Here is a 14,456-nt window from a genome sequence, read left to right on the forward strand (position 1 = left end):
TTGCAGAGACAGATCCAACAGACAACTGCAGGTCTAAAGGACCACCTGTCTGCACTGGGAGCCCATGCAAGAAGTGTGCCAATGACGCAGAAGAGCCCCTTGCAGCAGCATGGGTTCAAGCTGATGGTGAAACTGCACCCACAACAGCTACAAGGAAAACAGAGCAGGGATAACAGTACCACCTCACACAGGAATGACAGTGCTGCTGCTTGCACGAGAGGAGTTGATCCATTTACACAGTCACGTGAGAGGCAAGGAATGGTACAGAAAGATGACCGTGCATGTGAAGGGCCAAGAGTAGCTATCCTTGCAGAAGAATCAAAGCAATACCCAAGACTAGTGAAGCTTTACTTCAGGGTCCCCTCTGAACACTGCACTCTTGCAACATCTTCTATGAGTCACTGGGAAAGGAAAGAGTCCCGCATCGGGAAGCCATTATCATGTGTTCTCTGCTCAGGAGTTTTCAGATGAAGAGCACTTTGCACATGTCCTTGACTAGTATGTGTGGGCTTCAAGCCACTCCTTACAGCTCAGGGTAGTTTTCTTTTAAACTTATTCTCCTGATAAGGCAGAAATGTGCTCTAAGTACACTCAGTTTCTGTACCACAGTTCTTTTTGCTTTGTTTTTAAACCCGCCCTCTTTCAAAAAAACACACACAAAGTTTCTCAGAATAATTAGTGGAAAACTTGATCACAATACTCCTGTATAGGTCCAAAGTAATTCACATTAACTTGCAAATAATTCAGATAGCAAGTGGAACCAAGGAAGAATCACACTGCAACATCACAAAACATTATTAAGGATACAGTAATGTCAAATACAGCAGTGACAGTCAAAATAGGTGAGGATGAGATCATACACTTGTCTCACTGCAAAATTGCTACAAGTAAAGGCAGTGTTCCCTGACTAACCCATATGCAGTAATGCAAGAAGTCCATTGACTCAAGTACTTATATGCCACTGAATCCACAAGCTTCCAGCTCTTCCAGAGGAAAGCTACCTCCAAGTTAGGCTACTTAACTTCAGACTCCTTGTCACACTTTATCTGCTTACTTCAACAGCATGCTTATGCACCTCAATTAGTTATGACTGTTCAACCAACCTGCTCTGTATGGCCATGACTGAGGTTTTTCTTAATTTCTCTCACTGGACGATGCAAGTTGTACAACACTGATCTTGTTTTTCAGGCAGGGAGGCATAGTTCATTTGCCTGACGATCTCAGCAAACAGTTCATCCACCATTGTTTTGCTCTTGGCTGACGTCTCCATGAAGGGACAGCCCCACTCCTGAGCCAGAGCTCGGCCTTCTGCAGACAAGACCTCCCTCTCCGGCTCCAGATCCACTTTATTTCCCACTAGGATCAGAGGAACTTTCTCGTATCTCTTCACCCGGACGATCTGGTCCCTCATTGGCTTGATGTCCTGATCAAACAATCCAAGCGGTTAGTATGTGCAAGCAATCACATGAAATTGCCATATAAACACTACAAAAGCACATTTTAATCAACCCTCACATGCTACTGAAAATTGAAAATATTCCAGGAGATTTATTAAATTCATATCCATGTGGATCTAGAAATCAGAGCATGTTCATTACCCACTTCTAGTAAGCTATATACATTTATATGAAATAAGAGCTAACTTGTATAAAATGTACACATATTATACATAAACAGAAAGCACTCAGATTTTTGGTTCAGCCAGAGGAAGACACGGTACATCTGTTTTGAAAAAGTTGATTTCAGTTTTCTGAAAAATTTGTCTCAAATCTAATGACAGCAAACCTGTAACATTAGCAACATGATACCCTTACATGATCATTTAGAAAACATGTATTTAGTTTACAACTTGAGAAAGTTTGTGATCTAGAGACTTCTCACTTCTGGAATGCTTAAAATAATTCATTGTGAACACATTTAATCACATGTAAGTAACCAAATTAGATGCTGTAAGAATACTGTACTACCTAGAGACACATTTATTCAAGCCCAAGCTAACATTAGGAGTTTACATTTGAAAGTCTGAGTCAGCCTCCTCTGCCCCCTGCATGTTTTATGTTACTATCAGTGTCACTAAGTTCTACAAATTCTGGCATAGTCCTGAGACAAAGCAATTAAGCTTTGAAGTTACTACTGTGGAAAAGAACCATAGAGAGTGGTTTACGCCTACAGGTTTGGAGTAAACATGCGACAGACAGACAAGCACAACTAAATATTAACAGAGTGAGTTACTAACTGTATGCCTGTTCCTTAAATAAGGAGGTTTCATTGGTCTCAAAAATGTGTGAAAACAAGAGGAGAAGCATCCTAATGTCACTACCGTTCCTTTCTAAAGACAGCATGTCTGCAGCTTGTACTTGAGCTACATCGAGGTCTCTGCTAAGATAAAGTTTAGCCTTCAGCAGAAGGAAACATTCTGCTTCAGTGGGGGTGTGCAAGGTTGTGCCAAGCAGCTGGAATACACCCAACTCAGAAACCAAAGCCAACGCAGTAGTTGCAAATCCCTGTGCTGTATGCAGTGCTGCTAAATCCATGTGTTCCCCTCAAATAAAGCCTCATTTCTAGAGGCAGCTTAGACCAGTTACCGGCCAAAACATTTCAATTTTTTCAAGAGTTTTACCAGTAGAAATGAAATCCAGACCCACGAATTATCACATATGGCTTGCTTCTCTTCTTCAGTACACCACCTACGCTGTGAAAGCATCGAGCTTATGCTGGACAGGAATATGTTTGGGGGGGAGGGGGCGGAAAATAACAGCTTATTTAACAAGTTGTAACTGAAGAACAATAATTCTCTCTTCAAAAGCAACTGAAGACAGATGCCTTTCAAGAAGAGGAAAAAAAAAAAGGCGGAAGCCTCGATTTTAATACTGAGTGATTTCTTCATAGAAGGGGATTGCCAAAACATTTCTATTAGGGAAGTGGGAGCGGGTCATTGTTCTCCAGCACTGCGTGGGATTTAACAATGGTGGCACCCCGATAAGTACCTGCAAGGCAAGCAGTTTTCCAGCGGGAAGCCGGGCTCCTAAAGGCACTTTCGAGGGGGGGGTGGGGGGTGTACATTTTAACTCGCTCCCTTTCAGGAAGGCTGTGGCCAGCCCTAAAACTTCCTCCTCGGCCTTCAGCCGCCTCCTCTCCCCTTGCCGTCCCCCCCGCGGGGTTACCTGGAAGGACTGCTGATTGACCAGGCTGTAGACCAGGATGAAGCCCTGCCCGTTCTTGATGTAGAGGTCGCGCATGGAGGCGAACTGCTCGGTGCCCGCCGTGTCCAGGATCTCCAGCACCGAGGGCGACGAGTCCACCTCGATCTCCTTGCGGTAGAAGTCCTCGATGGTGGGGTCGTACTTCTCGATGAAGGTCCCGGTGACGAACTGCACCGTCAGGGCGGACTTCCCCACCCCCCCGCTGCCCAGCACCACCACCTTGTACTCCCGCATCGGGCCCCGCAGCCTCTCGCCGCTCCCCAAGCCGGGCCCGGGCCTAGGGCAGGCGGCAGCGCGGCCCTCGCATAGCCCCGGCCCGCCTAGCGGAGAAGGGCGAGGCCCCGCTGGCTCCCGCGACGGCCTGCAGGGGAGACACAGCCGTTAGGGAGCCGTTAGGGGGCCGTTAGCAGCCGTTAGGGGCCGTGAGGGGCCGCGCGGCCCCGCTCCGCTCCTTACCGCCTCGCCTCGCCTCACTCCATCGCGCCGCGGGACCCGCCCGGCAGCGGCCGCCCCGCCCGGAAGGCTTTGGCTGCGACACCCGCGGCGCAGCCCCGCCCCGCCTGGCTTCCGCCGCGGGGGAAGGGGTTGCGTGTGGCACCGCCGCGCAAGGGGACGGCACCGCCCCCCCCTCCCCTCCCCTCCAGCCCCGCCCTGCCCGCGGGGCCCGCCCCAAGATGGCGGCCGCCGCCCGGCCCGGCCCGACCCGACCCGACCCGGAGCATGGAGCCGGTCCCGGCTCCCTCACGGGGGATGATGGCGGGCCCTGAGCTGGGCTCACGCCTCTCCGGGGCTGTGGGTGATCGCTGCCGGGCTGGGGGGTTCCGTCATGAAGCTGCACCCCCCCGCAGAGAAAAGCAAGTTGGGGAGGCAGCGCCGTGCGCTTTTCGGCTTGGGCGCGCGGGTGTGTGCACTAATAAAATAAAATCTGTGAGAAAAGAACGCCTGTCCTGGTTATTTATGCGTTATCCGAGTCCTTCCTCAGGGCACAGCCCCGGGGGGGGGAGCCGGGCAGGCCGCTGGGTGCCGGGCCGGTAGGTGTCGGTAGGGGACATGATTTGAGGCGCTGTTTGTTACACCCAAGGAATTCCTCCTCTCATGGCCCTGCCCCAACGTCGATTTGTCAGGTGAACTGTGAGGTAGATGTGCGAGGATGGGAGATCCTTGTGTGGCTGGTGAATCAGCTCGAAAGTGTATAAAGGTGAACATTAAAGCCTCCTGCCTCAGCTCTGTCATAAATCGCGAGTCGTTGCAAACCACCTGCTGCGCTCAAGGTGCGCGGGGTGAAGAGGAGAAAGGCACCGACACCCTGAGCTGCTGCTGTCTGGTGTCAACCATCACACAGTCAGCCACGGTGACAAACGGAGAGAGGGGGGAGAGAGGGAGAAAAGGGGAAAGGGAGGATGAGGGTTGCAATAATAAGATTACACGGTCACTTAGGTTCATTGTGTGCACGTCTTTGTGGTGCTGCTGGTCCTTTATGTGTGGGACGGGTGGAGGAGTGACTAAGGGAAAGGGACTGGGGCACAGAGCACAAAGGTGGGGCAAGCCAAAGAAAAAACCCTTTTGTCTTAAGATAATTTGACTTAACCAGCAGCGCCTTGCTTGTGGGCAGAGCGGGCAGCCCGAGGGGGTGGTGTGGGATTGGGAGCTTGGATTTTTCCTCCAGGTCCTTGGTGTATAATCAATATCAGTTTGGAGTTCCTGGCATTTATTTTCCAGCGTACAGCACTCGATACTTTCCCCTACATATCTCACATCTGAAAAAAAAAAAAAAAAGGCAGAGTGCAAAGTGCACACTATTGCTCATCATCCTTAAAGCAAGTAATTCCTTCATCAGTTCGCTGGGTTATCTCACCGGGCTGTATGCTACCACTGGAGCCAGGAAAATTGCTGGTGATGTAAAAGCTTTGAAACTCCAGATGGGAATAGTTGCTGTTCCCGTAAATGGCCAAGCCCTGTGTGAGCCACACGGCCACCTCCAGCCAGCAATGCCTTTCTGCTGCTCCCTCGCTGGCACTGTCTCGCCACACCTGTGGAGGTGCAGCACTCCCTGGGTCAAAGACCTGATTTAATCTCTGCTGCTGTACTTTCCCCAGCTCCTGCCAAGGAGAAAAATGCAGGGCTCAGTTCTTGGGAGGGCTTGTGCTCCCTCAGCAAAACAAACCTCCCAAATGAGCATCTGGGCAGGATTTGATTCCTGCCCGAGCTGCTCTGCGCTGTTGATGGACTCAGCTGCTCTGTGCCATGCCCGCAGCCAGCAACAATAAAGCAGGCTCTTATTAAATTAACCTGCTAAGACACAGATCCTGCAGGGATGTTCAGGGAATGGACAGATGGCACAAGCAAGGGCCAGAAATAATTGCAATCCCCATCTCACGAACGTGAGAGACAGCTCCTGCACAGTGCTGTGTCCTGCAGCGAGGCAGGTATGGACGGAGGGCAGCATCCTGCCCTGCCCTGAAGTCCAGAGAGCAGCATCTCGGCCTCTGGAAGGAGGGAGAGGGTGTGGAGCCTTTTTCTTGTGGGGGTACTGCAGCATCCTCCTCACCAGACAAAGCGTGAACGCTGCCTGGCTGCTGCTGGAGCCTGTTGCAGGCGGTAATTACTGCCCAGCCGGCTGCTGTGACTCACTGCCGCTGCCTGAGCTCTGCACCAGGCTCTGCCAGCAGGCATACAGCAGGCGGCTGAGTGAAGGCAGCAGGGCAGACACCAGGATTTCACCTGTTACCCTCTAGCTGAGCACGTAATTTGCATGAATACACACAAAAACAGCTTAAGACCCTGTGTCATATTTTTTTTCCACCTCTTTTCAGCGGTTTTGCTAATCCACTTGTGCCTTATGGTGGTCATGCAGTGCAGGGACTGGATCCTCAGGGCCAGAGGGCTGCTGGGGTGTTGGGTTTGATTTCATATAAGGCTTTTTCAAGGTGTTCCCTTTGTACTGATCACAGAACCATAAGGATGGCTTTCTATTCCAGCTCCTTTGGAGTACAGTGAGATAAGTCTCGGGGGCTGGATGTATTCACCTGGCTGAGCCTCCTAATCCTGGGCCATTGCAGTCAGTATTACCTGCAGAGATACTTTCTTCTTTGCCAGCTTCTCCTGCCAACATAGAGATGACTCAGAGGCAAATTCTGAGGACTTTTCTTTGAAATTTCATATTTCTGCCATGCAGCTTTCAGCCATTATTTTAGTAGCACCAAAAGGCATGCTGGCAAGTAAAAAAAAAGTTACGGATTTTTTCCAAAGCAATTAGTGATTTGGGGGATGCACTGAATTACGGTTGATACAAGGAGGTGACCATGATTTCTGGGCAGGAGAAGCATTGCTCTCTGTTCCCCAGGAATGGTAGCAGACCACAAGCAATTTAGAAAAGCTTGGCCCAGGCACTGGTTATTGCTGACTTGAGGTTGAAGCTGGCTCCTGGGGGCAGCCACAGACACACCCCTACTCCTCCTGCTGCTGCCCTGGCCAGGTCTAGGGGAGCCCAAGGGACACCCCAGCCTGCTCCCAGCTCCCTAGCTCTGCAGGGCTGTCCCCAGCAATGGGCTTTATTGCTCTTTCTGGTTTTCAACACGTGCTCATCCTCAGCCCTGCGCCCAGCCACAGAGATCTGCTGTCTCTTTATAGCCCTTCATGGTCCATGCTGAAATAATCCACACCGCTCGCCTTCCTACATCCCACACACCGTGCGATGCCCGCACAGGGATGGCCTCAAACTTTACCTTGGCAGGTTACCAATGTGTGTGACAACCTCCCTCTATACAAATACACAGAAAGGTTTCCAGACAATGCTGTCCTGGAGTGAAGCTGAAAATGTCTCCATAAGGCTCAAAAGCCAGAAGGCAGCAGTGAACAAATAAACCAAACCTGTTGCTTTAAACCCGAACTGAAAGGAAAAGTGGGGGAAGCTTAACATACCATCAGGATGTATTTAGGATTTGTGGAAATAAAGCAATTTTAAACTAACACCAAATAGAAGAGTTCTTTTTAAATTCCATGGATTTTCATTTTTTTTTAAATCATATTCCTGCAGCACTTACAATTCAAATGCTACAGAAATGCGCAAACTTGTGCATGAAATGGAATAAAAGACTCAAGCAGCTAACAATTAATTAAAGTGAAACGTTCTGCTTTATTCACATTGAAGGGAGAGATAAAATGTAAAATTCAACCCAAATGGGGTTTTGTGAAAACACGTTAATATTATGTTGATCTTAATTGGCAAAACCATTTCTATATTCTTTATAATAAGTTACTTTTCACTTGACAGTTTCCTTGTAGCACGGTGACAAGTTCTTCTCCTAGATGCTGATTCCTCCATCCAGACTCTGTTAACACGTGCTGGGTGCAAGGCTGCGCTCCTGTGCAGCACACGCTGACCAAGGCTGTTAAGATCTCTCTGCAGCCCTGGGTGGGAGATGTGGCCAGGGCTGGCTCTAGGTCTGAGGAAAGCTGTGCACTGTGCCCCATCCCTGTGCACTCTCCTTCATGCCCATCACTTTTTTCCTGTGGCAGCTGAGGGTGCACACACATGTCAAAGCCAGAGGAGAACTCGTGTGCATGTCCCCAGGTCACAGCGCTGCATGCAGCTGTTGCTGGAGGGAGGAGGCAGGTAACAGGCTGAGATGCTTCTGGAGAGGATCAACCTGAGGCCAGAGGAAAAGACTTCCCAGACAAGTGTATTGGCAGAGCTGTGAGTAGTGTCCAGACAGCCAGAGATTCTCCCCAGACTGCATTTGTGAAAGCTAACAAAGCTGTCTGCGAAGCGAGAACACAGCAATCTCATTAGGAGACACTTTATCAGCTTTCCTGGCAAGGGAGGACGATGGCACCGAGCTGCGCCTCCTCCTTGCCAGAACCTGTCAGCTCCCCTGGAAACAGCACCTGGCTGCTTGGAGGCAATCCAGGTGACAGCGAGAAACTCCATGGCACCCCCAAAAGCTACGGCCTGGAGAACACGTGGCATCCAGCACCAGGGGTGCTGGAGCAGCAGAGCTCGGAGCCCCACCACTCTGGGAGCCCGGCACAGGAGCTGAGGACTTGAAGCACTTGGATGGAGAAACTCCTCGAGGCCTCATCGGAGCATTCAGATTGGACAGGGTTGCAAAACGGTTTCTTTTTTGACTTGAAAAACAGAGCTAATATTTGCCAGGCAGGAGCAGGAGCAGCAGGGGCCATCAGCAGGCTCAATGGGGCTCTCCGCGCTGCTGAGGACTCACCAGGTCTCTGCAGTAGTTGCCCGCAGTCGTTAGTGTTTTGTTCTGCAGTTTATGAACTTGCTTGAGTTCATTTTGTGGACAAAAGCTAGCAATCCAAACCCCAGCTGTCTCCCTGCCCTCAGCAGTGAGGGTCTGCTGGCTCTTCCAGTTTTGCAGAGCAGCGCTTCGGCGTTTCAAAGAATTTCCTAATTCGCTCAGTCTGGAGAGGATCAAACCGTGGGCTGATGAAAGTGAGTGTGGCTCTGGCAGGGCCAGCACTCCCTCCCGGCCTCCAGCTGCCTCACCGGCCCTGCAGATGGACAAACAGACAGAGCCCTGCACAAAAAAAAAAGCTGCAGCCAGGGGCCCACGGGCACCTCAGTATCAGCAGCCTCTGGGTAAGCCCAGCTGCCCCAGCAGCAGGGGGAGGATGCTCTCGCCTCTGCCTTGTACCACAGCAGACCCAGAGGCCGGTGAAAATATTAAAACTCTGTCCCTGTCCCTGCCTGGGCTGAGCCCTGCTCCCGCCCCAGCCCACCTGCAATTCCTTTGTCCCAGTGGTGGAGGGCAGGGGACGCGTCTGCCAGCCCGGCTCAGTGTCCCAGGGAGTTGGGGGATGCGGATTTGGGATGCTGGGGGGAGAGTGCTGAGTCTCATCTCTGGTCTCACCTTCATCCATGGGCTGGCAGCTCTCCTTGATCTGGTGTCACTGCCTCATCCCCAGGGCTTTTCTCATCTCCTCATTCTCACTTTTCTAATATTTTCCCCAATAAGTAATCCCATGCCAAATTCTTCCTCATCCTCTTAAAATTCTGCATGTCTCTTACTTTTTTTTTTTTTCCCTCACTGTGAAGTGTTTTGAATCCCTCTGCATTTAGACTTCATACCTTACACCACCACTATGTTCTGATCATTTAAACATGAGCTCTTTGCATATTATGCCTGCTTGACACAAATTCTTGCATGTTCCCTAGAAAGAAAATTATCCTCCATTATCCAGTGCTTTACAATGAATAGGAACGGACATCACACCAAGAAGAGCCACGGCAGCTCAGTTAAGGATTAGAGGTGGATAAAAGGCAATTAGCAGCCTTTTAAGTTCTGTTTCAGTATCTGCTGACGCCTTGTGGCCCGGCTTGTGCAGCCCAACTGAAACTGACAGTCTCTGGAATGGGGTGAAGGGAATTTGTCCCTGCATGCCCCATAGGTGGATGGAAAACAGAAGCTTCCTCCACCAGGCAGACGCCTGCCCTAGGTTAGTTCCACCCCCTTGTAGTTTGGGGAAGTTTGGGGAGAGAATGTGCTGGGGCTGCTTTTGCTGCTGGGGCTGGCCCAGACACAGGTGCCACGAGCACTGGATCTGCGAGGATTGGATTTCCTGGCTTGGTGCTGCAGGGCTGGATGGGAAGCACACACTTGTGCCAGGCTCACCTGGGGGATGTTGCTCAAATGACAGCCACAATTTGTCTCCTGTCTTCTTTGTGAAAACCACAGCCGTGTGTATACCCAAAAAGGGAGTCGGGAGGATTCTCCCGCTCCTGCCAGCACACCCCAGCCCCTTGCAGGCTGGAGGACACACATGGTCCCGTCCTTGCCCAGCTGTTCATCAGCAGCAGGCAAAGCTGTGGAGGTTCCAGGCACCTGTGGGAGGGGACACGAGGGTACTGCTGCACTGCATCCCTGTGCTGCCACCCCAGCCCCAGGTCAGCACTGCCAGAAACCTCACAGCAGGACCGGGCAGGAAGGATGCTCCCTCATTTTGTGTCCTGTGAAAGACACAGGTCAATAATGTCACAAACAGGACAACCCCTGCCTGATAGCCCCAGCACAGAGGTAGGGGAGGAGAGCAGTGGTGTGGGCTGGAGCATCCCTGCTCTCTGCTCCTGCCCTGCAGCCCCGTGCCAGGACCAGGCTGGCTGGCGGTGGGCGTCTGTGACTCATTATCCCTGCTCGCATCCTGATGACACATTTATTGCCAGCAGGACCGGCCTCCTGCCAGCCCAGCAGCCTCACGGGAGTGAGGCAGGGAAGAGGGCTGGCTCTGCCAGGGCCAGGCGTGGCTGGTGAGGAGCCCTCCAGCACCCTCCCCTCCTGCAGCACCCGTCATGCCCCAGCCAGTGGGCTGGCAGTGCCGGGGCCATGGCAACAAATGCCTTTAAAATGTTCTTTATTAAGTGAGAAATCTGACTCTGCTTCCTGTGCCAAGTCCTAATACAGTGCAGACCTAAATACAGCACTAATGCAAAAGCTTAAAGGATTTCCCATAATTGAGCAAAGCTGGCAGAGGGGTGAGAGCCTGGGAGGGGGAACTGCAGCCCACCTCCCCACCCAGCACAGGCCATGCTCTGCCTGTCCCTGCCAGTCCAAATCCAGCCACAGCCCCACCCTCAGACTAGGAATTAAAAAGGCTTCCAAGGCCTCATCCTGCCCAGTCCTAAACCTCAGGCTCCCACCGTCACCCTGCATCAGGGGCAGTGCCTGGTACGTCCCAGCTCTCCCTCTGGCTCCCTGAACTGAGAGGCCACATCTGCTCTAAAACTCTGGCTGGGCTCCCCAAGACCTGCCCCACGCCTGCCCTAGCACAGCATTTCACCCCCAGGGCTCCATGAAGCCCAGCGGTGTCTCCAGGGCAGCGTCCCCACGGGGAGGGACAGCCCAGGGCATGGCCAGGTGGGTGCTGCCTCCTCTTGTTCTGCTCTGCAGGGCTGCAGTGAGGAACACAGAGTAATGTGCCCAGGGCCAGCGAGGACAACTAATTTACGAGGGGTCACCCCCTGCAATTAGCTGCCCTGCTCTAGGCAGTGCTGGGCTCTTAAATTCCTCGCTCCAGGCTTTAGCATAAGCCAGGCGACCCCGTTTGAACGATGCAATCAATTAAACACAGCAGCCTCTGTAGCTACATGGAGTGGGAGTGCCCTTTGCAGCCAGGATGTGCTAACATAGCATGGGCAGAGCTGGCCCATCCTGCCCCAAGGCTCCTGGGCATGAGCTCCAGGCCCCAAGTCTGTCATCCCTCAGCCCCTCCAAGTCCCCCAGACTGCCCCACTGAGAGCTGAGGGGAGCTGTGCCCCTTTGGCATTTGGCACAGAGGGCAGGGGATTATTTCAGCCTGAGGTCACCAAATTCTAAGATGTTTCCTAGCAAACTGAGGGATGAAACAGTAAAAAAAAAAAAAAAAATGATGGGGTGAGGCCTAGGGCTAGCAGAGCAGCGGCACATCCCCGGCCACGGAGCACACCCCTGAGGCCTAGGGAGGGTCCCATTGCTGCTTCCCCTGCCCCAGTGGGGGACAAACACCGAGCCCAGCATGGGGCTCACTGGGGCACGGTCTGGGCCTCTCGTGCCATAACCTGCCTGACAGTTCAGCAGTGCCCTCGAGCGCCGGCGGTACGTCCCACATCTCCTCACACATCTCCTCACCACCACGTCCCTCGGGCAGGGTCACACTGCAGGGACAGAAGGACGGCGGCTGTCGTTCAGGCCTGGGTTTCTGCAGTGGAAGTCAAACAGTATTTTTCTTTGACAGGCATTTTCCAGAAGCCTCGCAGAGTAGCTGTGAGTACTGTTACTGTGGCACACACACACGCATGCACCCCAAAACACCTCTCTGCATCCCGGGCACCGTGGAGCTTCTGCCAGGAGCTGCTCACAAGCCAGGGCCCTTGCAGACAGCAGCCACACTGCAGGTGGGGGGGCAGAAATGGGGCTGTCAGCAGGGACACAGTGCATGCTGGAGAGCCCACACTGTCTGAAGCCGCTGCTTGTGCACAGAAGCTGCAGCAGAAACCACACTGAGATCAGCTGAATTATGGTGGCAGCCTGTTAAAGCAGAAGCTGCATCGATTATAAACACAGGCTTTGGGAATGTGATGGCCACAGAGGGGAGGAAGGCAGCAGCAGCTCCTTTGGGATGGTGCAGGTAACATTTACAAGCAAATAATTTTCATGCACTGCGGAGGGAAGCAGAAATACCTCTGTGTGACCCAGGTGCAGCTCCAAAGAAATCCACGGTACAGCATCATACCGCAGCCTCCTGCCTGGCTGTGTTGCTCCTTGCTGTGGCAGCTGCTGCACACATCCCGTCGCCCTGGGCTGGATTTACACCTCCAGATCCAAGGCAAGGACAGCAGGAACAGGATAACACGCTGCTGCTGCACTGACTGGCAGAAACACCCTGAAAAAGGCAAAATGGGGAGGAAAGGGCAAAGGCATTTGCAGTAAAGGTCTTGTAGCCCAGCCAAGCCAAACCCGGAGGAGTATCTGCTCCTCCAAGCGCCTCTGCATGGCCTTTAGGCTGTGGTTTTCCCCCTCCAGGCAGGTCCCTCTACCCACAGACACCACAAGACCTTTCTGGGCCCTTCACAGGTGTTGCTTTTTGGGGAGATGGGCTGCAGCTTGCTCTGAGCATGCTCCCTCCGCCAGGAAGGGTTAACTGGCTGCTTTTGTTGGTGAAAATATTTTAAATCCACAACTCATAGGGGATTAGCCAAACATTTCTTTCTCCATCCTCCTTTTCCTTATAATAAATAGATCAAAGTGATCTATTTATCCAGTACTAAGTCCAGATTGGGTAAAAACTGTCTGGCTTTGGACCACAGAGGCCCATCTTAATAAGGAGCAAGCCTTGAAAAATAGATATCTTCCCTGGGTTTCCCACTGAAGTTTCAATAGCCAAAGAGCTAAATGGAGATTTTTATTAAACTTGGCTTTCCTGCACAAACATGCCCCAGCAGAGAGGAAGATAGATAGGCCGGGTGCTGCAATATTTCCAGATGACACTTGCCATAAATACAGCATCATGTATGGTGTGCTCGGGTTCTTTAATCCAACTTCATCTATAAAGCACTAGTCCTGGCTCAAGACAAGTAATTGCACCTGAGCAGTCAGGAGCACTTGGCTTGCTGGCAAAAAACACTGGCAGCTCTTCTTCTGGCCTCATTTTCCCTTACGCTCAACCTCAATCTCAGCATGGTCATACCTGAGCTGGCAGCAGTGGACTGGCTGCCTTGGGCTCGTGTCAGCTGAGAGGTGGATTCTGCCTTTCCTGAGCAGGCTTCAGCTTTGCAGCAGTGTTGCTCCATCCTGCGGGGCTGGGAGCCTGCCTGCAGCCCTGCGCTGCCCGCTGCCAGCCCAGTAAAACCCTTCCTGCTACTGCTAGTCAAAAGATGAGCTCGGTATGAACTCAATTAAGAGCCATGGCTGCATCACCCTCTCTGATTCACAAGGCCATAAAATTAAACCCATTAACGTTCCTCAGCTCCAAAGCTTTGGGTTTCTCCAACTGACCCACGGCACGGTGTTTGCAGCAGTAAAAGTGAAGCAGAGGAAAGCAGGTAATGAAAACTGAGTAACCATTCGGGAATGGTCCCACTCCATTAGTAGAACACCAAAGCATCCATTGCTTAGAAAAGTTTAAGTTTTCCCTGTTCTTTTTTGGTTTCAGAAACAATACAGACACTTAATTACGCCATCAGACTAGGCAGGAGTCATTTATAGAAAAAAAAAATCTAAGTGGCCTTGACACATAAATAGAGTCAATTAACCTGCAAGGAGAAGACAGGGAAACAGGCTGATGAAAAAGAAACAGTTATATAATTTTGTCCTAGACTTGGTCTGTCTTTTCTCAAAGTCAACAGCGTGTCCTACTAAAGCTGATGGGGAACAACAGTGCGTGCCTGGGAGCATTGCTCCTGCTTCTGCTCTGCACACCACCAGGCAGCTCTAGTAGACCAGGAGCCTGACATATTTATTTTAAAACTCCTATTTTTCCCTGGTATCAGATTCTTGAACACATTTAGGAACCAAGATCCTTACTATCCACGTGGCTTGCACCTTGGATGTGAAATGCAGAACAGTTCACCTGGTCTCCCACCCTGTTTTTCTGGGCTATGAGGCAGGATTCCAGGTCAGATGCCATCCCTGGCTGGGCATGCACACATATAGGCTGCCCAGGAGCTGCAAAGAACCTGCCTCGGATCTAGTTGAATCAACCAAGGAACCTGTAGCGAAAATGGCCAACAATGCCCATGCTGCAGTCCCTTTCCTCGTGTTG

The 14,456-nt window shown here is 51.7% G+C and overlaps 1 protein-coding gene across 2 annotated transcripts; it reads right to left on the reverse strand.

Moving 5' to 3' along the window:
- Positions 1-1,103: 1,103 nt before the first annotated feature.
- Positions 1,104-3,816, reverse strand: RAP2C (RAP2C, member of RAS oncogene family). Of its 2 annotated transcripts, XM_027465014.3 has the most exons (3): positions 3,660-3,816; positions 3,165-3,564; positions 1,104-1,423 (listed from the first exon to the last, which is right to left on the reverse strand). In XM_027465014.3, the coding sequence occupies exons 2-3, from the start codon at positions 3,435-3,437 to the stop codon at positions 1,145-1,147; spliced, it is 552 nt and encodes a 183-aa protein (XP_027320815.1). In that variant the 5' UTR covers positions 3,438-3,564; positions 3,660-3,816; the 3' UTR covers positions 1,104-1,144. The 2 variants fall into 2 exon arrangements, with proteins under 2 accessions (XP_027320815.1, XP_027320816.1); XM_027465015.3 differs by having other exon boundaries at positions 3,165-3,726.
- Between the last annotated feature and the right edge of the window lie 10,640 nt (positions 3,817-14,456).

This window comes from Anas platyrhynchos, chromosome 10 (genome assembly GCF_047663525.1).
Source record: "Anas platyrhynchos isolate ZD024472 breed Pekin duck chromosome 10, IASCAAS_PekinDuck_T2T, whole genome shotgun sequence".
NCBI classification, from domain to species: Eukaryota; Metazoa; Chordata; class Aves; order Anseriformes; family Anatidae; genus Anas; species Anas platyrhynchos.